At 71.2% G+C, this 22096-nt stretch overlaps 8 protein-coding genes across 8 annotated transcripts; 4 read left to right on the top strand and 4 right to left on the bottom strand.

Annotated features, from left to right (window-relative positions):
- Window positions 1–911: 911 nt before the first annotated feature.
- On the bottom strand, window positions 912–3201 carry AURANDRAFT_67594 (hypothetical protein; the record flags this gene model as incomplete). Its single annotated transcript, XM_009043091.1, has 2 exons — window positions 912–1637; window positions 1708–3201. 2 exons carry the CDS (start codon window positions 3199–3201, stop codon window positions 912–914), a joined length of 2220 nt encoding a protein of 739 aa, XP_009041339.1.
- A 1346-nt stretch (window positions 3202–4547) lies between these two features.
- On the top strand, window positions 4548–5039 carry AURANDRAFT_67593 (hypothetical protein; the record flags this gene model as incomplete). The annotated part of the gene is made up of 1 exon (XM_009043140.1): window positions 4548–5039. One exon carries the CDS (start codon window positions 4548–4550, stop codon window positions 5037–5039), a length of 492 nt encoding a protein of 163 aa, XP_009041388.1.
- A 94-nt stretch (window positions 5040–5133) lies between these two features.
- AURANDRAFT_67592 (hypothetical protein) lies at window positions 5134–5754 on the bottom strand (the record flags this gene model as incomplete). The annotated part of the gene is made up of 1 exon (XM_009043090.1): window positions 5134–5754. The coding sequence occupies one exon, from the start codon at window positions 5752–5754 to the stop codon at window positions 5134–5136; it is 621 nt and encodes a 206-aa protein (XP_009041338.1).
- A 223-nt stretch (window positions 5755–5977) lies between these two features.
- AURANDRAFT_33306 (hypothetical protein) lies at window positions 5978–6622 on the top strand (the record flags this gene model as incomplete). The annotated part of the gene is made up of 1 exon (XM_009043141.1): window positions 5978–6622. One exon carries the CDS (start codon window positions 5978–5980, stop codon window positions 6620–6622), a length of 645 nt encoding a protein of 214 aa, XP_009041389.1.
- Window positions 6623–6794: 172 nt separating this feature from the next.
- AURANDRAFT_67591 (hypothetical protein) lies at window positions 6795–9934 on the bottom strand (the record flags this gene model as incomplete). The annotated part of the gene is made up of 4 exons (XM_009043089.1): window positions 6795–7370; window positions 7487–7776; window positions 7838–8330; window positions 8495–9934. The coding sequence occupies 4 exons, from the start codon at window positions 9932–9934 to the stop codon at window positions 6795–6797; spliced, it is 2799 nt and encodes a 932-aa protein (XP_009041337.1).
- Window positions 9935–10282: 348 nt separating this feature from the next.
- Window positions 10283–11800, top strand: AURANDRAFT_67590 (hypothetical protein; the record flags this gene model as incomplete). The annotated part of the gene is made up of 1 exon (XM_009043142.1): window positions 10283–11800. One exon carries the CDS (start codon window positions 10283–10285, stop codon window positions 11798–11800), a length of 1518 nt encoding a protein of 505 aa, XP_009041390.1.
- A 714-nt stretch (window positions 11801–12514) lies between these two features.
- Window positions 12515–13063, bottom strand: AURANDRAFT_67589 (hypothetical protein; the record flags this gene model as incomplete). Its single annotated transcript, XM_009043088.1, has 1 exon — window positions 12515–13063. The coding sequence occupies one exon, from the start codon at window positions 13061–13063 to the stop codon at window positions 12515–12517; it is 549 nt and encodes a 182-aa protein (XP_009041336.1).
- Window positions 13064–20258: 7195 nt separating this feature from the next.
- Window positions 20259–21320, top strand: AURANDRAFT_11640 (hypothetical protein; the record flags this gene model as incomplete). Its single annotated transcript, XM_009043143.1, has 1 exon — window positions 20259–21320. A coding segment is annotated over one exon (1062 nt), but the record flags the coding sequence as incomplete, so codon positions are not given.
- Window positions 21321–22096: the final 776 nt, after the last annotated feature.

The following is a 22096-nucleotide window of genomic DNA, read 5'->3' as shown; positions in this document are numbered from 1 at the left end:
GCATCGAGGTTGTCTATCCAGTCGGCTTGGTCATCTGACCCTCGAAAGGCAAGCGCGACGACGCCGTCTCGCATCATGATCTTCGCCACCGAGGAGCCAATGTATTGACCGAACCCGTTGTACCAGTACTCCTCGATGTGTTCTCCTGCGCGCGCGCGCGTCGCGTCGCGCGCGCGATGCCGCGCGGCGGAGAGGACGCAGGCGGGCGCGTTCAAGCCAGCCTTCGAAGCTGGCATAACCACCACCAGGCTGATATGCGAATTGGGCAGCGTCACGCAGGCCCGAATAAGAGACTCGGCGCGATCCAGACGTGTCGGGGCATGCTACTTGAACCTCGACGCCCGTCGCCCACTCAAGCACGGTCCCCCCTGCGCGGTTGCTTGTGCCGCGAGAAAAGATGGTTCCATCGAAGAGAATCCTTGAGTGGTTCGACGGCGCCGCGCGCAGGTACTCCCGAGCTTCGCGCGGGAGCCGCGCCTTTCCAAAGAGACCGTCGTCGGCCTCTGGCAGCTGCGCCAGACTCGGACGGTGCACCCGACCCTCAAGTGCTACTGCATCGCCTAGCTCTTGCGCGCTGCCCATAACGACGAAGAATCCGAGCATGATCGCGTGGAGCCGAGCCACGGCGCAGCCTGCTTGGCCGATGTACGTCGGCGGCGAAGCTCCCTGCGGCACCGCGGCGGAGGCAGCGCCGGCCTTCTCGAGGTCGTTCTTGGCATGCTTCTTGCTCATCGTCTCGCGTGCGGTGTTGGGGAGCGGTGTTGATGGGGAGTGCGAGGACCTGGTGCGGACGCGGGCCGCGCAGTCGCGATTGGATCTTGAAGGCTTGTTGACCATCAACGAGACGGCAACATGCACGTCCGCAACCCCCCGCGTCGAGCGGGACGCGGACGCCGCGGGCGCGCCGTAACTTAGAACTCGGGATAGCCCGTCGGCAGGTCGAGCATGGCCTCCCAGTCCGCGAGGGCCATGGTGATCCAGCCGCCCTCGGCGTGGACGCCGTCGTGCTCGTGGTCGGCGCCGTAGATCTGGACGCCGTTGAGCAGGACCGACGGCGTCGCGAAGATCCCGTTGCTCTGGCCGTACTTGAGGGACCGCTTCGTGAACGTGTAGGACGGCGGGCCGGATTCCATGTCGCTCTCGACGTTCTTGCGGAGCTCGTCGCCGGGGATGCCGAGCGGCGCCGCGAGGAGCGCGACGAGCGCGTCGATGATGTCCGTCGTCGTGCCGTTGACGAGCGCGAGCGTCTTGACGTCGTGCTGGTTCGTGCCGCTGTACATGACGTCGACGCATTTCACGAACGTCGCCGACGAGTTCGTCAGGAGCGCGGCCGCGGTGCAGGCCTGGGCCGGGATCCACGTCCCAAAGTTATAGGGCAGCGGGAAGAGCTGGATGCGGATATCGACGTCGGGCCTCTTCGCGGCCAGGGCCTTGAGCGTCGGCCACGTGGCCTTGGAATCCTCGCAGAACATGTCGAGGAACACGTCCATGGTCTGGCTCGCGTAGGACGACCGCGGCACCATGCTGAAGCCCGTGCGAGCGCCCCGCGCGTGGTAGGGCACCTGCGGCAGGTTGTCGCCCGCGGCGGCGGCGGCCGCGAGCGCGAGTAATCCGAGCTTCATCGCAGAATGGGCTGCCTATTTCCAGGTCGATGGTGCACAGCAGCATTCCTGCAAGTTACCGTAGCTAGGCGTCGTTCTTCGTGACCTTGATGTCCGCGTCCGTGGCGACGAGGGCGTAGCCGGCGTCGAGGGCGAGCTCGGGCTCCGTGAAGGCGACGTGGAGGTGGTAGCCCGCGACGTCCGCGTCGATGACGGGAAGCGCGAAGCCCGCGCCGAGGAACGCGTTGAGCTTGGGCAGCGCGACGTCGTTGACGATCGCGACGGCGGGCTTGGAGATCTCCGCGAGGAACGCGGGCCCGATGTCGCCGAAGTGTGACTCGCCCGCCGCGAGGTCGAGGTCGACCTCCGCGACCGTCGCGTTGACCTTGGCCGCGCCGTCCGCGTCCGTGTAGGCGGCCGCGGCCGCGGTCGTCGAGAAGGGCCCCGTCAGCGTGAACGCCTCGACGGGATCGTCCGTCGCGTTCGCCGGCGCGACGACAAAGGTCAGGTCCACGCGCGACGCGTTGACGAGGGCACGGCCCGCGGCGAGCTCCACGGTCGGCGGCGCGCCGGCCGCGCGGATCCGGAGCGTCAGGTTCCGGTCCGGGTACGCGTCGTGCAGCTTCGGCATGAGCACCCGATACAGCGCCGAGTTCGTGGACAGCACGTCGACGTCGTACCACTTGCCGGCGGGCACCAAAGTCCGGGGCACGTCGTAGGCGAGGGCGCCCTGCGCGAAGAACGTCCACAGCGCCGTGTTCACCGGGAAGGCCGTCGCAACTACCGACGCGTCGCGCGCCGACATGTCGACCTCCGGGAGCTCCGGCGCGGCGAGCCCGGACTTGGTGCCGTCTTCCTCGAAGGCCTCGGCCACGACGTCGGCGTACAGCGTCGGGTCCGTCTCCGCGGGCGGCGGCGCCGCCAGGTGGTAGTCCAGGACGGCTCCGTCCCACGGCGCGGGCAGAACGCCCGCGGTCGACCACTCGTAATCGTACGTCGATAAAAAGCCGTTCACGTTCGAGATCAACGCGGTCGCGCCTGTGGAGCAGATGGCGTCCTTGATCGCGTCGACCAAGTAGCCCTTGAAGTGGTCCGCGATGACTTCGACCAAGCCGTCGAGCACGCCGAGCCCGTCGACGTTCACGGCGATGTCCGCGATTTGCACGTCCGCGGAGCAGGACCCGAGGCCGAGCGCGGGCACGCCGTTCGCTGCCGTCACGGAGATGGCGACGGAGGCCGACGTGCCGTCCGCGTTCGTGCTCGCCTCGCCGCTCAGCGACGGGATGGGTCCCACGTAGACGTGCCCCTGCACCGATAGCTTCAGATTCGAGAGCGTGAGCACGGCGCCCGCCGCGCCGTTCACGGGCGAGAGCGCGATGTCCGCGTCCGCGCCGACGTTCCAGAGGGCGATGTCCGTGACGCCGTACGACCAAATGCCCCAGCTCCCCGGCAGGTCCGGGACCTTGAAGGCATTCAGGAAGTCGATGGCGACGGGCAGCCCCTGGTCGCGCAGCTTGTCGGCCAGCGTCTCCGATATCGCGCCGCGCGCGCCGCCGCCGGCCGCCGCCAGCGGCGCCAGAGCCAGCAGGGAGAGCTTCATGGCGTCGACGAGTATGGTCGAGAGGCTGCCCGAAAAGAACCAATCGGCGCGCCCCGGGCGGCGGCGCCTATAGCTCGGAACCATGCCTTCACAAATCCGAGCGGCGCGCCCACGGCATTCCACAGCCCACGGGCGGCCGCCAACGACAAGTCCATCGTCCGGGCAACTCCGAGGTCGATATTCCCAGCGGTCCTTCGGGCTCGTGTTGGTGGAATAGCGCGCAGCAGCCGCACCCATCCACGCACGAGGCAAACGCGCGACGTTGAGCATGCGCAAGATTGAAATCGTCCCCGTCGCGGAGGTAGCGCTGCCGGACGAAGACGTCGAGACCGGCGGCCTCGTCCCCCCGCCAGCGTGCACGTTCAAGGAACCGACGCTGGACCTGCGCGCGGCGCGCATCGATGAGGTGCGAGCCATGATGCGGCGCGGCATGGAGTACGCCGAGGCGGTGACGCTGCACGCGGGATACTTCGGGGGCGAGAGCCGCATGGTGATGGTGGCATGGACGGTCCTTGCGATTGTAACAATTCTGTTGTCTATTTGGAGCTTTGCCGTCAGCCTCTCTTCCCGCGGCGATCGCCAAGGCTCACATTCGACAGGACGGCATCAACCGTTTGGTCTCTGGCATTCTTCTACTGTGCCGACAGTATGAAAGCCCGCGCGGAACCATCACGACGCCGCGGCCGTCGACGCGCCGCCGCCGCAGGTACTTTTTGACCCTCCGGCGCCGCCGTGCCGCGCGCCACACGCTCGTCGTCGTTGGTATATGGTCTGGTGCCATTACAATGGCCACTTCTGTCATGTGGTTCGCTATCCCGCGCGACTGCCGCGTTCAACAACAAGCTGCATCCACGCTGACTTTCGCCACGAATGGCTTCTTGGTCGCGGCCTCAGTCGATTCCTATGCGATGCGGTACTCCGTGGCGACTTCAAGGCTCAAATTCGTTTGTGGTTTTTGGGCGTTGAGTTGCGTAGCAATGGCGTCGTTGGATCATTGCCAAAAACAAACTTCCGGGGCGCCGTTTTGGGCAATTATTGCCGCAGCTCTCGGGGTCTATTTGGAATTACGACGACGAAAAAATGCGCGCGACGCCGACCAGGTGGTGGCCGCCGACGGCTCGCGGTACGACCAGCTTTGGGAACGACTGACCCGCGGGCACGAGTTCGTCGCCAAGCTCGACGATCTCGAGACCGCCGTCGGGGGGGCGGTCGCGCGGGAAGCGACCCCTCTCCTGGCGCGACCGCCTGTCAACGGCCGACGGCCCTCCCTCGAGCCCAAGACGCCGCGGGCGAAAGCGCTGGAGAAGCTCGGATACGTGCGCAAGATCACGGGCAGCCGCAAGCACATGCAGGTCGTCGACGACCTCCCCGTGTTGTTGGCGCAGGCGGCCGCGCTGAATCAGCACTTCCAGGGACTCGTCGCGGCGCGGGTCGGACGCGGCGAGCACCGCGTCGGCGCCATCAAGAGTCGTGCGCGCGCGATCGAGAAGCTCTACCGGAGCTACGGGGGAGACGCGTCTCGCCTCGTGGACCTCGTGCGCACCATCTGCAAATTCGACACGCTGGACGACATGATCTCCTTCGTCGAGTCTCTCCGTGACTCGCCGCTCGTCGTCGTCGGCAGCAAAAATTCGTTGACGACGGCGTTCGATTCCAAGGAATCCGCGGGCTACAGGAACATCAATCTGTCGGTCATCGTCGTCGACGCCTTCACGTTCAGCCACGGCCTCGAAGCGCACGTCTCCGAACTCCAGCTCGGTCTCCAGTCGATCGAGGCGCTTCGCGACGAGGCGGGCCACGCGCACTACATCGAGTGGCGCGACATCAAGGCGGAGTGAGCAGTGATCCCAGAACACCTCCAAAAACTGTCTATAAAGTTTTTTATAGTGATACGCGAGCCTGTGGCACTGCCTGGCTACACTTACGCCGCGCCTACCGTCGCCGGCGCTTCGCCGCGGGCGCGTCCTCCGCCGCCGCGGGCGCGTCGCCGCCGCCGCCGCTCCCGTAGCGCCGGCCGAAGGCGGGCCAGCGCGCGCCGAGGTCCTCGTCCGCCGCGTCGAAGAACGTCGTCTCGCCGCGGACCAGCAGGTTGTAGTGCTGGCGCCGCGTGCGCTGGAGGCAGACGACGCGGTCCGGCGGCGCGTCCGGGAGGATCGACACGTACTGGCTCCCCCAGGGCGCGGCCTCGTCGAGGATGAGCACCGCGAGGCCGAGGTGCTCCGCGACGGTCTGGATGGAGAAGTCGCAGGCCCAGACGCACTGGCCCGCGGACGTGTTGCCGCCCGTGACGCGGATGCGGCGCTTCAGCTCCTCGACGTCGTCGATCTTGCGCAAATGGTCGTAGGACCCGCAGCCCGTCCGCTGCGCGAGACGCATCATCGTCAGCGTCTCCTCGGTGCACGCGTCCGCGACGACGTCGCGCAGGGCCTGGACCGTGAAGTCGTTCTCGAGGGCTGCCGAGATGGCCGCGTAGTAGCAGTCGCCGTCGGCCTTCATGAACTTGATGGACCAGTCGGGGCCCAAAAGCCGCTGGATCTTGCTCGAGCGGGCCATGGGTGCGGGCGGTCGCGCGGGTGTCGTTCTAGGCGTTTGTCGGGTCGCACGGGCGTCGACGGAGGGCGTGCGGGCGTCGTGGGCGGTGGCGTGCGACGAGGCTTGTGGCGGCCTGGGTGGGAGGTTGGTTTTGTGGAGTTTTTTTTCAAACAGAGCATGGCCTGCTAGAGAGAGCACGACGACGACGCTCCACCGCCTCCTCCTCTCACTCCTGTGCAGCGCCATGGCCGTCCTCGCCACGACGAAGCGCGGCGTCTTCGTCGTCTTCGAGGGCGTGGACCGCAGCGGCAAGTCGACGCAATGTAAACTCCTCGTCGAGGGCCTGCGGGCCAAGGGCCGCAGCGCGGAGCTGCGGCGCTTCCCCGAGCGGTCGACGGGCATCGGCCAGCTCATCGACAAGTACCTGAAGCGCGAGCTCGAGCTCGACGACCGCGCCGTGCACCTCCTCTTCTCCGCGAACCGGTGGGACGAGGCCGCGAAGATCGAGCGCGCGCTCGCGTCGGGCGTCGACGTCGTCTGCGACCGCTACGCCTTCTCCGGCGTCGCCTTCTCCGCGGCGAAGCCGAACATCGACGACCTCGACTGGTGCAAGGCGCCCGACGCGGGCCTGCCGAAGCCGGACGTCGTCGTCTTCCTCGAGATCCCCGCGGCCAAGGCCGAGGCGCGCGGCGGCTTCGGCGACGAGCGCTACGAGGAGAGCGCCATGCAGAAGCGCGTCGCGCAGCACTTCGTCGACCTCCGCGGGCCGTCCTGGCGCGTCCTCGACGCCGCGCGCACCGTGGACGAGGTCCGCGCGGACGTCGAGGCCGTCGTCCTCGCCGCCGCGGCCGAGGCCGAAGACGCGCCCGTCGGCCGCCTCTGGGACTAAGCCTAGGAAGCGAGAACGAGGGGCGCGTCGGCGTCGCCCCCGTCGCGTCGTCCCCTTAGACGAGGGGCGAGTCCGCGTCGGCGCCGTCCGCGCGCGCGTCCGAGTCGTCCCGTTAGACGAGGCCTAGGGGCGAGTCCGCGTCGACTCCCTCCGCCCGATAGGCTCAGTCCCCTTAGACGAGGGGCGAGTCCGCGTCGACGCCGTCCGCCCGGTCTTCCTCCCCCCCTCGCGCGAGGTACGCGGGCCGCCGCGCCTGGACCGCCGCCGCGGCCGCGCCGAGGAGCCAGCCGCCCGTGAGCACGAGCCCGAGCGCGAGGAGCGACCGGTGGAGCAGCGCGCCGGCGACGAGGGGCAGCGCGACGGCCCCGAGCTGCTTGCCGACGTTCGCCGCCCCAAACCCCGCGCCGCGCGCGTCCGTCGGGAAGGCCGCCGGCGTGACGACGTAGAGCACGGGCCAGACGCCGTTGAAGAAGAAGGTCAGCGCGCAGTAGGCCGCGCCGAAGCGGAGCTCCGTCGTCGTCGACCGCCGCGCGAGCAGCGCCGCGAGGCCGCCGGACGCGGCCGTCGTGCACGCCAGGAAGCCGAGGAGCGTCGGCCAGGGCCCGTGCCGCTCGACGAGCGCGGACGCGAGGAGGAACACGGTGCAGGCGAGGACGCGCGCGGCCGCGAGCACGGCGTACGTCGGCCCGGACCGCAGGTCCCGCGTCGCCGCGATCTCCGGCGCCCACGTGACCCAGCCGCTGCCGACCTGCGCGGCGCGGCGGGTGCGCGAGCGGCGCGGCGCGAGAAACGACGCGCCTGGAGCGCGAACCAGCAAAAGGCCATCGTCGCCGTCGTCGCCCGGAGGTCCCAGAGGCGCCGGACCGCGGCGGCCGCGCCGTTCGACGCGACGACGCGGGGCTTGTCGTCGGGCGTGGGGCCGGGCCGCCGCCGCGCGACGCGGTCCAGCGCGGCCGCGGCCTTGCCGCGGTCGCCGCGCGCCCAGAGCCAGCGCGGGCTCTCGGGCAGGCGAAGCGCGCCGAGGACCGCCGCGACGGCCGTCGGCGCGCCCAGCAGCGACACGAAGAGGCGCCAGCGGCCCGGGAGGAGCAGCGCGGCGAGCCCGATGGCCGAGAGCTCGCCGAGCTCGTAGAAGACGTGCATGAGCACGACGCCTGCGGGACGCCGCGTCGCGAGAGAGCGCGGACGAGCGAGGGGGACGCGGGCCGACCCCACAGGTCTCGCGGCGGCGCGGCGGGAGGAGCTCCGACGCGAGCGTGACGGCGATGGGCAGGTTGCCGCCGCAGCCGACGCCCGCGAGCGCCTTGAGCGCGAGGAGCCATCGGAACGACGGCGCGGAGCCCGCGGCCGCGTCCACGGACGCGGCCAGGGCGAGCGACGCGACGAAGGCGCCGCGGCGGCCCCGCGCGTCGGCGACGGCGCCCCAGCCGAAGGCGCCGACGGCCTGCCCCGCGGCGACGGCGGACGCGAACGCCGCGAGCTCGCCCGCCGTCGCGGAAAATTCCGTCGCGAGCGCGGGCAGCAGCACGGACAGCGCCGACGTCTCGAGGCCGTCGGCGAACCAGCCGAGGCCCGTGATGAGCAGCACCTCCACGCTGACGGCGTTGAAGCCCGCCTCCTCCAGCGCCGCGTCGACGGGGGACGTCTCCTCCGCGTCCTCCGGCGCCTCCTGCACCTCCTCGTAGGGCTCCCGGTGCATCGTCGCGTGCTGGGTCGTATTAGCGAGTGCCGGGGCGGTGTTTGCGTCGCCTGCGACGTGTTATGGGCTAGCGCAGCAGCCCACTTCACAAGGACACCTCACATGCCTTCCTCGGAGTTCTTTAGGCTTGAAGACGCGCTTGAAGGTAAATGTCCTTACTTGACGACGGCGACCGTGTCCGCGCGGCGGTCGAGCCAGAGCGTGAGGGCGAGGCGGGGCCGCGCCGTCGCCGGCTCGACGCGGTGGTCGCAGGTGCGGCTGAGGAAGGCGACGAGCGTGCCCGCCTCGGGCCGCACGGCGGCGCCCGAGGCCGGGAACGCGAGCGCGCCGCCGTCGTCGTCGGTCCAGTGCTCGTTGAGGTAGAGGAGCAGGGTCACCTCGCGGTCGTTGCCGTGCTCCGTCGGGTACCAGTCGCGGTGGGCCCGGTAGCCCGGCGCGCCCGGCGGGTACCGCGCGCACTGGACCTCGTCCGGCACCGCGAGCCGGAGGCCACCGGCGGCCTCGAGCTCCGCCGCGCAGCCGGCCAGCAGCCCGAAGACGCGCCCGAGCGCCGCCGTCGCCTCGGGCGTCGCGCCCGCCTCGCCGGCGAGCGGGAGCACGACCGCGTGCGAGCCGGCGTTGCACGGGTCCGTCCGCGCGGCGCCGAAGCGCCCCGCGGCGAACGCGGCCTCGAAGTGGTCGCGGACGAGGCGCACGTCGGCGAGGGGCGCGGCGTTGGGCGCCGCGGCGTAGCCGTCGCGGCGGAGCGCGGCGACGACGGCGCCCGTGGCGAAGAGCCGCGCGGACGCCGCGTTCGCGCGCGCCCTCGCCGGCGCCAGGGACGCGAGCCGCGCGGGCCGGTGGCGGTGGCGGTAGGCCTCCTTGTAGAGGCGCAGGGCCAGGGACGCCTCGGCGTCGGCGAGGCGCGACCGCACGTCGGCGGCGGAGCGCGCCGGCGGCGCGCCCGGCGCGCCGGAGAGCGGCCCGTCGCCGAAGAACGGCGCGCGCGCCATGACCGCGCAGGCGTCCTCACGCGCCGCGAGGGCGTGCGCCGGGGCGAGCCGCTCCGCGGCGACGGCCCGCGCCTCGCCTCGCAGGTCCGCCGCGCGGGCGACGCGGTCGACGACGGCCGGCTCCGGAGCGCCCTCGGCGAAGATCGGCAGCAGCGCGGCCGCGACGTGGAGCCCGCGGGCGACGAGCTCCTCGCGCACCTCGTCGTAGGTCTCGCCGTCGAGCTCGAGGTCCGCGGCGACGACGCCGTGGTTCGTCTTCGTCTCGTGGACCTGTCTTGTCGCGGCGACGATTTTGTCCGGCCCGACGAGCGGCGGACCGTCCGCGAGCTCCGCGACCTCGCAGAGCTGGGCGAGGTCGCCCTCGATCTGGGCGAGGACCGGCAGGTCCGGGTGGAGCACGCGGGCCCGGTTCCGCAGGCAGAGCGACGCGACGGGCAGCCCCAGGTCGTAGCGCGACGCGAAGGACTTGAGCACCTTGGCGACGGTCGTCGACGTCGTCACGAAGATGCGCGCGCTCGTGATCTTCTCGCCGGGCGGCGACCAGGCGAGGGTCACGGGCTTCTTCCTCACGTCCCAGGGCGTCTTATCGCCCGTGCCGGTTGCGCTCCCGCAAGCGGCCATTACGCAAAGTCGGGCGCGCGTCCCCTTCAAGAACTAGTGCAACGTCTGCTAATTTGCCGTCCACTCAATCGAATCGTCTTCGAGTCGACTAGTCCGGGGCAGCCCTTTTCTGCTCGCGCGATGGGCGCCGAAGCCGCACCGCCGCAGCCGGACGCCGCGCCGCCGCCGCCGGACGCCGCGCCGCCGCGGCCGGACGCCGCGGCGCAGCCGGATGCGGGCGGCGTCCCGGAGTCGAAGGCGGGCGACGAGCCGGAGGAGGAGTACGAGTCCGCGGCCGAGGCCTACCTGCGCGAGTGCGAGAAGTGGGACCCGAGCCTGCCCGGCGGCGGCCTCAAGCCCGACAAGCCCATGAGCGCTTTCTGGGGCCGCTACAAGGACGTCGAGCTCGCGCTGTCGCGGACCTACGTGACGCCGCTCGTCTGGTGGATGATCGCGAACCTGTCGTTCGTCGCGTGGCGCTACAGCCGCTACGAGGTCTTCGGCGCCTTCGCCCTGGCCTGGCGCGTGTGCCTCGCGCTCTTCCTCGCGCTCGCCTGGCACACGGAGCCCGACATCGACACGTCGCTCCAGGACCGCGCGCTGATGAAGATCAAGGAGCTGCTCGGCGGCGCGGCGCCCGTCGGCGGCCAGATCACGGTGGCCATGCACGTCGACGAGCTGCCGACGGCCCAGGCCGTCCGCGACCTCTTCGAGCCCGTCGCGGCCAAGCACGAGCGCTTCCACAAGGTCCCGGACCACGTCGGCAAGTACATGTGGGAGTGCACGTTCAAGAAGCCGTCCTACTCCTACCACGTCAAGGACCACGTCGCCGAGCGGACGTCGCCGCTCCCCATCGACGAGGCCGTCCAGGCGCTCGCGAACGAGGAGCTGCCCGAGGGCCGGCCGCTCTGGCGCTTCGAGCTGCTCGAGGGCAGCGACGGCAAGGCCGTGGTCATGCGCGTGAACCACGTCACGGGCGACGGCCTGCGGCTGCTGAAGATCGGGAACAAGGTCCTCGAGTTCGAGGACGGCTCGCCGGCGACGATCGCGGCGCTGGAGAAGATGTCGAAGAACAAGGACAAGACCTGGGCCGACAAGCCGTCGAAGTTCTCCATCTTGTGCGACGTGCTCACCGCGGCGACGATGAGCCTCCTCCCGAACGAGACGTCCGACGCCTTCCACGCGCCGGGGACGATCTTCGACGGCGCGGCGCCGCGGGCCCACGTGCTCCGCGCGACCGTGCCCCTCGCGGACGTCCTCGCGATCCGGTCGCGGCTCGCCGCGGGCGCGACGCTCAACGACGTCATCCTGACGGCCTTCTGCGGCGCCGCGCGGAATTACGCCTCGACGGTCGGCCGGCCGGGCGCGGCAAACGCGCTCGTCCGCGCGCTCGTCGCCATCTCCATGCCCGACGACCGCGACCGCCTCGACTGGGAGACGTACAACGACTTCGTCATGCCGTCGACGAAGCTGCCCGTCTTCGTCGAGGACCGGGGCCGGCGGCTCGCGGAGGTGCAGGCGAGCATGCGGGCGCTGAAGAAGTCGCGCGCGGGCTTCATCCAGGCCGTCATCGTCGCCATCTTCGAGAAGTTCGGCCTCGAGAAGCTCGCCGGCGGCGCGCAGCGCGACGTCTTCGCGAAGCACTCCCTCGTCTACTCGAACCTGCCCGGCTACGAGAAGCCCGTGTTCTTCGCCAAGTCGAAGATCGCCAAGTTCGGCGTCTTCTTCCCGAACATGATCTCCCAGGTCGTCTTCTTCTCCTACGACGGGACCCTGTCCCTCTCCGTGTCCACGGACGCGACCTACGTGACGGAGCCCCACCTCCTCAACGAGCTCTTCGCCGCGGAGGTCGCCGCCTGGAAGACGGAGCTCGAGAAGCTCGACTAGTCGGGTTCTAAGGTACGGGGCTCGCCGCGGGCGCGAGCGCCTCCGCCGCGCGGGCGTCCGCGGCGGCGACGCGCTCCGCCGCGGCGTCCGCGGCGGCGCACGCCGCCGCCGAGTCGAGGACGGCGGGCGGCGGCGCGAAGGCGGCCGCCGGCGCCGCGGCCGCGGGCGCCGATGCCGCGGGCGCCTCCGCGGCCGCGGGACCCGCCGCCGCAGCGTCCGCCTCGGCCGCCGCGCGCCGCTCGAGCATGGCCGTCGCTCGCCGCTTGAGCTCCTCGGCCTCCTCCAGTCTGCCGCGGACGCCCAGGAGCTCCGCGAGGTTTCGGAGCGCGGTCACCACGGCCGAGTGGTCCGCGAACAGCCTCTCGCGGATCGCGAGCGACCGGCGGTAGAGCGGCTCGGCGGCCGCGTACTCCTTCCGCACGCAGAGCAGGTAGGCGAGGTAGTTGAGCGAGATGGCGACGTCGTGGGCGTCGGGGCCGAGGACGCCCTCGCGCAGCGCCAGGGCCTGGCGGTGCGCCTTCTCGGCCTCCGAGTAATTGCCCTGCATGATGTAATTCAAGGCGTGCTCGTGCAGCGTCGACGCCTCGTCGAGCTTCGTCTTGGCGTCCTCGGGCTGCGACTCGGCGGCCATGCTGTCTAATGCTGCCCCACCTCGTGCCCAGCGCTTTGAAAGTGCGGCAACGCAGGCAAGCAGCGTCAAGGTCGGCCCGAAACTTAGGACGCGTGCATCATGAGCAGCCCCGCGGCCGACGCCTCGACGGGCGAGCCGCCGTAGTAGGACGCCGGGACGGCGACGTTCGCGAGGGCGGCGCTCGGCGACTTGCGCTGCTTGCGCGCGTCCGCGGCCGCGCGCTCCGCGCGGCCGCGGTCGAGGACGGCGCCGCGGCGGCAGAGGCGCTTGCGGTCGACCTTGGTGCGGAACTTGCGCCACTCGCAGAGGTTGACCTGGAGGTCGTAGGGCGTGATGGACTCGCTGACGACGGGCGCGAACATGGAGCCGAAGCGCGCGCGCGCCGCGGCGGCGACGAACCTGAGCATCGGCAGCAGCCGGGGCTCGAGGGCGTCGACCTTGGCCGGCGTGCCGAGGGCGTCGTTGAGGATGGACAGGAGCGCGCCGCGGTGCACGGAGCGGGACCGCGGCGGGACGCCCGGGTAGAGGTAGTCGAACGCGGCCTCGGCGCCGTCTCCGACGGCGCAGGAGCCGTCGAGGATCTTCGCCGCGGGGTAGGCGAGGTGCGTCGAGACGAGGAACATCTTCGTCATCGTCGGGCCGATCTCGTCCTCCTGGAGGAGCGCCTGCTCGAGGCTCAGCTTGAGGTCCGGGCCGCCGAGCGACGGCGGCGGCGCGGCGGGCGGCGCCGCGGCGGCCGCGGCCGCGGGCGGCGCGGGGCGGTGCGTCGCGGCCCAGGCCTCGAAGCCGTCGCCGAGCTTGGCGCGGAGGAGGGCGTAGATGCGCGCGCCGAGGACGACGAAGCGCGCGGTGCGGTCGATGATGTAGCAGACGAACTCGTCGCCGCTGCTGCCGCGCGGCGGGTGGCAGAGGTAGGCCGTCGTGTGGAGCTTCTTGTCCTCGGCGCGGTAGGCGGCGTAGCGCCGGTGGAGCTCGCCGTCGCGGCGGAGGGCCGCGTGCGGGTCGTCGAGGAGGCTCCGGCCGAGCGCGGCGTCGTCGTCGGACGCGTCGGCCTCGAAGAGGGGCCGGAGGATGCGCTCGAAGAGCTCGATCTCGCGGCTCCCGGAGAAGGCGTAGCCGAGGATGTAGCGGTCCCGGTCGCTCTCGAGGCGCGGGAGCGCGTAGACGACCTCGAGGAGGTAGCGCTCGTGCGCGCCGAGCGCGCAGTGCCAGGGCATCCACTTGTCGCCGCGCGCGCAGCCGCCGAGGAGGAAGGCCTCCATGAGCGGCTCGCAGGAGGCGAGGTCGACGGCGTCGGCGACGCGGAGGCTGCCGCCGGGGTCGTCGCCGCCGCCGCCCGCGCGGCCCTCGCGGCAGACGCGCGCGACCTCGTCGTCGAACGCGCGGTACGCGCCGCGGCGGCCCTCGGCGCAGCGGCCCGCGCCCGACGCGTCGTCGAGGCCCGTGGCGTCGTCGCGCGCGACGATCTCGGCGTACTCGGCGCGGAGCTGGAGCAGCGCGAAGTGGAGGAGGTGCCGCGTCTCCTCGACGCACGGCGCGACGGCCGCGTCGAGCGGCGCCGTCGGCGCGCCCGCGCCGCGCTTCCGCTTCTTGCCGCAGCTCCGCCAGGCCTCGAGGGCGCCGGGGTCCCAGGCCGCCGCCGCGTCGACGCGCACGTCCGCGGCGTCGTCGGGCCAGCGGAGGACGTCGATGCTGCCGTCGTCGTCGTAGCGGATCTCGACCTCGGCGCCCTTGGGCTTCTTCCGCGGCGACCGCTTCGCCGCGGCGCCCGCCGAGGGCCGCCGCTTCGGCGGCGGCGCGTCGACGCGCACGACCGTCGCCGGGAACCAGGCCGGCGGCCGCCGGTCGTCGTTCTCGGGGAACGTGTGCACGCGGACGCGCGAGCCGACGGCCGGCGGCAGCTGCTCCGCGGCGGGCTCGGGGAGGAGCGGCGGCGGCGGCGGCGGCGCGGTCGCGGCGGGCCGCGGCGCCGGGGCCCAGACGCCCGGCGGCGGCGCCTCGAGGCGCGGCGGCGGCCGCGCGTGGAACGCGGTGACCGAGACGCCGCGGCGCTCGAGCGCGTCGGACGCGCCGCGCGGGCTCCGGGGGCTCGACGGCTGCGCGGGCGCCTCCCAGGGCAGCAGGTAGGACGGGTCGTCCACGAGCTCGCCGGGGATGAAGCGCCGGCCGTTCGCGATGAAGGCCGCGCCCGGCGACACCGTCGTCGCGACGCGCCGCGACGCCTCGTCGAGCTCCGCGGGCGCGACGGCGCGCGGCCGCGGCGACGAGAACGCGAAGCGCGCGCGCCCGGCCGCGCCCGCGGGCAGCGGCGGCGAGCACGTCTCCGGCCAGAGCTGCAGGAGCTCGGGCCCGAACGCCGCCTTCCGCGCCGCGTCGGCCTCGGCGAAGGCCGCCGTCACGTAGGTCACTCGCTGCCGCTGCGGCGGCGCGGCCTCGGCCTTGGTCACGACGGCGCCGATGGGGATCGTGATGTCGCGCTTCGGGGGGTCGGCGAGCGCCGCCTCGGCCACGCTTCCGGAGCGGCTGGCCATGGCTTCGGCTGCGCTATCGCCTCGGCTACGCTATCGCTTCGGCTGCTTCCGGAGACGAAGCCATTGCGCGGCGAGATCTACTAGTCGAGTCAAGATTCTGGTTGAAGGTCATGTTGAACGGCTGAACGCCGCCGCTCGATGATCCCAATCGCAGCCCGAGAGCTCTGCGACGTGCGTGACATCCTCGCAATGCAGCCCTGAGTCGTGTAGCAGGGGCGCACGCGTTGCAGCTGAGCGAGCGTGATCGCTCCGAACCGCAAGGCAGACCCACCATGGCCAAGGTCGTTCCCGCCGACGCCCCGTCGACGCCGTCCTACGCCGTGCAGCAGCCGCCGGACCCGCGCAAGGCAAACTACTACCTCGGCTGCGGCGCCGTGACCTGCGTGGCCGTCGCGGCCGCGGCGCTGCTGCCCTTCGGCTACGTCGCCTACGGCGCGATCCTCGTCTCCTTCTCCCTGGCGCTCGCCGTCGCGCTGCCGGCGGTCCTCGTCCTGAGCCTGTGGTTCCGCACGTTCCTCCGGGACAGCGACCTCTACACGAAGCTGCTCCTGTTGTCCTACAAGGTCCTGTTCTTCGGTCGGAAGACGCCGACGGCCGCGGATTTGGATCCGAAGAAGCTCAAGCCCAAGGCGAAGATGAAGATGTTCCCCATCGCCTACGCGCTGAACATCGCCGTGCCCCACGGCGACGAGGACGACTTCCTGGAGAACACCGTCAGCTTCACGAACAACGTCGCCGTCGCCTTCGAGGAGAACTTGAGCCGGCTGCCGATGACGCGCGTGCCGGCGCGCTTCCGGCCCGGCGAGGACCCGGTGGCGTACGTCATGGCGCGCCTCGGCGACGTCTACCCGCCCGTGCGCGGCGACTGGAGCGACAAGACGTCGGACGACGCGCTGACGCACTTTTGCCTCTACGGCATCGGCGCGCACCGCGTCGAGCGGTCGGGCGACTTCTTCGTCGTGCGCACGAACGCGCTCGCGGCGCTGCCCGTGCGCGAGGGCCTCGAGCGCTACGGCGGCGACTGCTACTTCGACGTCGCCACGTGGCGCGTGGCGAAGATCGTCCGGCGCGAGCCCGCGGGCGGCGACGTCCGCGGCGCGACCGTCGACATCTCCTACGTGCCGGGCAACGAGAAATGGGAGTACGTGAAGTTCTGCTTCCGGAGCAGCCTCTTTTCCCTGGTGACGCTCGTCGACCACCTGTACGGCGTCCATCTAGCCGTGGGCAACGTCGTCGTGACGGCGTCGCGGGAGTGCCTCGGCGCGGACCACCCGCTGCGGCGGTTCCTGGCGCCGTTCTCCTACCAGACGATCAGCGTCAACGACAACGCGCGGAACAACCTGATCAACCCGCGGAGCATGGGCCCGCGGAACTTCGCGTTCACGGAGGAGGGCCTGCAGCTCGCGTGGGCCGCGGCGCCGTCGCTCGTCTTCGGCGGGCCCGAGCTCGCGAGGGACGCGGGCCTCGACGACGGCCGGCTCTTCGCGGCGCTCTTCGACCGCCGGGTCTACGTGGACCGGGTCACGGAGAAGCTCGGCGGCTCGACGCCCTACTGGGACCAGGCGTCCGAGTACCACGGCATCGTCAAGGGCTTCGCGAAGGCCTACCTGGACTGCTACTACGCGACGCCCGACGCGCTCCTCGACGACGCGCAGGCCATGCACTTCCTCGACGAGTGCGTCGGCCAGCTCACGCGGCCGGCGGCGGCGGACCTCACGAAGGACCCGTCGACGGTGCTCGGCGCGCTCTCCGCGGCCGCGACGTACGACCTGCTCGTGAACACGGTGGCGCGCTACTGCGACATCGTCACGGCGGGCCACGAGCAGGTCGGCACGGTGCCCGTCTACGCCCAGGACGTGAGCTTCTGCAGCTTCCGCTGGCCCGAGGGCGAGATGATGGGCACGAAGCAGACGGCGATCACGCAGGCGACGCTCATGGCGTTCACGTCCATGCCCATGCCCATGCTCCTCTGCGAGCCCGGGTCCTCCGGCGACTGGACGCACCTCTTCTTGGACGGCCCGCAGAAGCCGACGCTCGACGCGCACTTCGCGGCCTTCCAGGCGGCCCTCGCGGCCTTCTCCGCGAAGTGCGACGCCTACGACGCGGCGGCGGCGGACCGGCCCTTCCCCCACTGCTTCGGCCTCAGCACCTTCAACCCGAAGTACCTCGAGACGAGCGTAAGCGTCTAGCCGGGCAGCCCCGCGATGAAGCAGGTAAAGATGCCGTACTCGGCGACCATCTCGACGCACTCGACGGCGGCGATCTCGCGCCGCGCCGCGGCCGGGAGCTTCGCCCGCTGGGCGAGGCGCAGGTCGTTGGACGCGTCCGCGGCGACGCGCTCGCCGTGCTTCCGCTTGACGGCCTTGAGGTAGAACGTCGAGACGCCGAAGACGACGCCCGACGCGAGGAAGCCCGCGGCGTAGCACCCGTCGACGCCGAAGAGGACCATCATCAACACGTGGTCGACCATGTACTTGCCGCTCGTCGCGAAGTGGCGCAGGTCCACGGCGTCGGAGACGCCCACGGGCGACAGGCTGATCGCGACGACGCCCGTCGCGAGCATCTGCAGCGACACGCCGAGCGCGACGCCGCAGCCGTCGTGGCGGACCAGCGGCCGCAGGAAGAGGACCCAGCCGGCGATCCACGCCGCGTGGAAGAGCAGACGACCGGAGCCCTTGCGCACGGTCCAGCTGATGGTCACGGGCCAGCGCGGCGTCGCGTCGACGCCGCCGGCGACGTACCACAAAAAGGGCAGCAGCGTGCTCGCGTGCCAGAGCCACTTGGCCAAGCCCAGGCCGTGGACGTCGGCGCCGTCGAAGCGCGCGCGGCACTGCAGGCCGCGCGCCGCGACGTAGGCGTGCGCCGTCGCTAGGTGCGACGCCATCGATGAGAGATCTAGACTTAAAACTTCAATAACGCCTTGTTGCACCATGTACTTGAGGCAGCCTAAATCATCGTCACGCGTCTCGTGGCCGGAAGATGGCAGCCATGGACCACGACGAGGCCGTCGCCATGCTGTCCATCCACGTCGTGCAGGCGGAGAACCTGTTCAGCGTTGGCAGCGACGGCAGCGATCCCTACGTCGTCGTCGAGTACAGCGGCCACGAGCTGCAGACGGAGTTCGAGGCGTCGACCTGCGCGCCGATCTGGGACGCGCGCTTCGAGGTGCGCCGCCGCATCGCGCGCCAGCCCCGACGAATACACCACAGGTGCCCGTGAAGGCGTCGTCGACGATGATCCGGCTCTGGGTCTTCTCGGCCAACAAGGTCGAGGCGGACACGCTCCTCGGCAAGATCGACGTGCCCGTCGACGTCGAGGCCGCCAAGGGCGAGTACTTCGGCGTGGCACTCGACTGGGCCGCCGTCGAGCCCGTCGAGCTCTCGGCCCAGGACCGGCTCAAGAAGGTCGCGAAGAGCAACATGCGGGGCGCGTCGTCCTCTGTGGGGGACCGGGGCCGCATGGCCGACGGCACGTGGTACGTCTTCTCGTCGGGCGACCGCCACCTCTTCGACGTCGCGGAGAAGCGCGAGGGCGGCCTCGGCCGCGTCCTCTTCGAGATCAAGCCCTGCAAGCTCGACGACGGCGACCTCGGCGGCGGCGGCGGCTTCTGCGGCGTCCTCGGCGGCGGCTGCGTCGCCTGCGTGGGGGACGAGCCCGCGGGCCCGGCCTCCTACCAGGAGACGCTCGCGTCCCCGACGAGCACGATCACGGTCTAGCCTAACGCGTTAGCCGCGCTGCACGGACCACGTCCAGCCGCCGCCCGTGCGCCCGCCGCCGCCGACGGGCGCGCTGCTCGTGGGCACCTGCTGGAACGGCGGCTTCATCAGCTGCTCGATGAGCGCGCGCTCCTCGGGCGTCGCTTCGCGCGGCTCCGGCGGGCCCGTTTTTTTCGGCTCGGGCTTCTGCGGCAAGTGCTTTTGGCGCTGGCCTTCGAGGTACATCCGCCAGCCGGGACTCATGTCCTCCTCTTCCGACATCGTTTTGTCCCGCTCCACGAATGACGACCAAGGGCTGCGCGTCCCGCTCCACGGACGACCAGGCTGCGCTCGGCGCCGACGACGAAGCTGAGCTGAGGGGCAACCTAACAGCACCGTAGCGGCAACATTACATCAAGCACTCTAGTGCTCTGCGTTGTTGAGTTTGCGAGCACTGGGTTGGCCGCAGCGACGCCAGCGCTTTGCGTGCTGCGTTGCAAAGAGAGCGCTTCGCGTGCTGCGCGACTCCGTCGTTGCAAAGCACCATGGCGGCGCTCTGGAAGCAGGGCGTCGCCGCGGACGTGCAAGCGACGGCGGAGCGCTACTCGGACGACGCGCTCGAGGACGAGGTGCTGGCAGAAATCGCCGCCGTCGCGCTCGCGAGGATGCACACGGTCAAGGTGCGGGACGCGCTGCGCGGCGACCCCTACGGCGCGCTGCCGCAGCTCTCGCGGCGCCTCGCGGCGCGCGTGACCGTCGCCGCGCTCGAGCGCGTGCGCACGCGGCACGAGTCGCGCACCACGACCCTGCTGGAGCTGCGGTCCGTCAACGGATCCCGCCGCGGCCTGCGCGTGTCCTACGAGGCGACGGGCGGCGCGCTGCGGTACAGCGCGAGGCTCGACGCGCGGTCGCCCGACCGGAGGCCGAGCGTCGTGCTCGAGGCCGCCATGTGCACCGCGGAGCCGCGCCAGCCGCGCGTCCGCGTGCGGCCCGCCGGCTGCCGCAACCTCTGCCGCGCGCTCGGCACCCGCATGGACGGCGAGGACTGCCTCTACTTCCTGCTGTCGCTGCTGCCGACCTACGACAACGAGTTCAGCTTCGACGAGCACGTTCTGGCGGCCCTCGGGCTCTACGAGCGGAGCGACGACGACGACGACGAGGAGGAGGGGTCGGGGTAATCCATCGGTAATCCACTAACTAGTGTAATCGGAGCAGCTTCGGAGCAGCACGGAAGCAGCTGCCAGTGTCAAATATGAATTCTTGGACAGAAGGAGCCCAAAATAGATCTAGTCGATGATGGGGAAAGTGTACTGATGCGCGCGCTGCACTGGCTGGCGGCCGGGCTGCTCGCCGCGCCCACAAACAGCGCGTGCGAGGTGTCGGCCTGGTCGGACTGGGGCGAGTGCGAGGCCGTGACCTGCGAGCCCTGCGACTACGGCGCCGCGACGCCGGGCATCTGGACGCGGCCGCCGTCGTCGGCCACGGGCCCCCCGGTCGCCGGCGCGCCGCGACCCGCCGACGCGGAGAAGATGGCGCGCAAGCGCGCCGCGCGCGCGGCGGCCGCGGGCGCGCGACGCGCGGGCGCGCGACGCGCGAGCGCGGCCGGCGCGCCGTGCGTCGACGGCGCGGCCGCGGGCTTCGCCTGCGACGGCGTCGACCTCGTCGCGTTCACGGGCACGTCGAGCATCGCCTACGCCGAGTTCACCAACGATCTCTGGGGCTGGACGAGCCCCGCGGGCGTCGAGTACGCCCTCGTCGGCGCGTCGCACGGCCTCGCGATCTTCGAGCTCGGCCGCCAGTCGGCGGTCGCGACGGTCACGTACGGCGGCCGGAGCTACTGGCGCGACGTGAAAGTATATAACGGCCACGCGTTCGTCGTCTCCGAGGCGACGGCGCACGGCCTGGCCGTCTTCGACCTCTCGCGGCTCGAGACCGAACAGGGCGACCTCCGGCCGGACGTCATCTACGGCGACTTCGCGGCGCACAACGTCGCCGTCAACGAGGAGTCGGCGACGGCCTACGTCGTCGGCGGCGGGCCCTGCGCCTACGGCGCGCTCGCCGTCGACGTCCGCGACCCGAAGAGCCCGGAGGCGCTCGGCTGCGTCTTCAACGGCTACGTCCACGACGCGCAGTGCGTCGTCTACCGCGGCGGCGACGACGACTACTACGGCCGCGAGATCTGCTTCTTCTTCACGGGCGCGGAGATCCGCGTCGTCGACGTCACGAACGTCAATCGGCCGACGGGCGTGTCGTCGCTGGTCTACGACGGCGTCGCGTTCGCGCACCAGGGCTGGCTCGACTGCGCGCAGGCCCTGCTCGTCGTCGACGACGAGCTCGACGAGTTTGACGACGAGCGCACGCGGACCTACTTCGTCGACGTGTCCGACCTCGACGCGCCCGTCTTCGTGAAGACGCACTACGGCGCGACGACGGCCATCGACCACAACCAGTACGTCTGCGGGGCGTTCTCCTACCAGGCCAACTACGCCGCGGGCCTGCGCATCCTCGACGTCTCCCGGGACGAGATTTCCGAGGTCGCGTCCTTCGACACGCACCGCGACGGCGACGGCACGACGTGGACGGGCGCGTGGGGCGCGTACCCGTTCTTCGCGAGCGGCCGCGTCGCCGTCAACGACATCGACGACGGCGTCGCCGTCGTCCAGCCGACGGCCCTCTTCGCGCGGCGGCGGACGCGGACGGTGCTCTCGCGCGGCGGCGGCGGCGACGTCTGCCCGCTGCTCGCCGACGAGGTCGCCTGCGACGTCGGGTCCGCGCCGCCGACGCCCGCGTGCCACGATTCCGCGTCGTGGTTCTCGAAGAAGTCGACCCGCGACTGCGCGTACGTGGCGGAGCGACCGGGGCGGCGCTGCGACGGCCGCGAGGACGCCGCGGGCGTGCCGGTCGCCGCGGCGTGCTGCGCGGCGTGCTGCGAGGACTCGGCGTCGTGGTACTCGAAGAAGCCGAAACAGGATTGCGCGTGGGTCGCGTCGAAGGCGTCGCGCTGCTCGAAGGAGGACGCCCGCGACGTCTCCGCGGAGGACGCCTGTCCCGCGGCCTGCGGCGCGTGCGCGGTCGACGACGTGCCGTCGCCGACGGCCTCGCCGGACTGCGCGGACTCGACGTCCTGGTTTTCGAAGAAATCGAAGCGAGATTGCGACTACGTGGCGAAGAAATCGAAACGATGCAAGCTGAAAGATGGCTCGGAGATCAAAGCTCGCGACGCCTGCGCGATGACCTGCGAGACCTGCCCGTCCGCGCCGACCGGAAGTGTATCATAAGCGCCCTTACGGCGGCGTCGCGGTCGCGTCGCCCCCCCGGGCCTGGAGCGCGTCGGCGATGACGAGGAGGCGCTCGTGGGCGGCGTAGAGGTCGAGGTAGGTGGCGAGGGAGCACTCGTGCATGTCCATGCGGCCGTTGAGCAGGCCGCGGCAGCCGAGCT

The sequence above is a fragment of the Aureococcus anophagefferens genome, assembly GCF_000186865.1.
Source record: "Aureococcus anophagefferens unplaced genomic scaffold AURANscaffold_44, whole genome shotgun sequence".
In the NCBI taxonomy this organism is placed as follows: Eukaryota; class Pelagophyceae; order Pelagomonadales; family Pelagomonadaceae; genus Aureococcus; species Aureococcus anophagefferens.
Note: the sequence above shows the minus strand (reverse complement) of the source record. Positions and strands in the feature narration are given on the sequence as shown.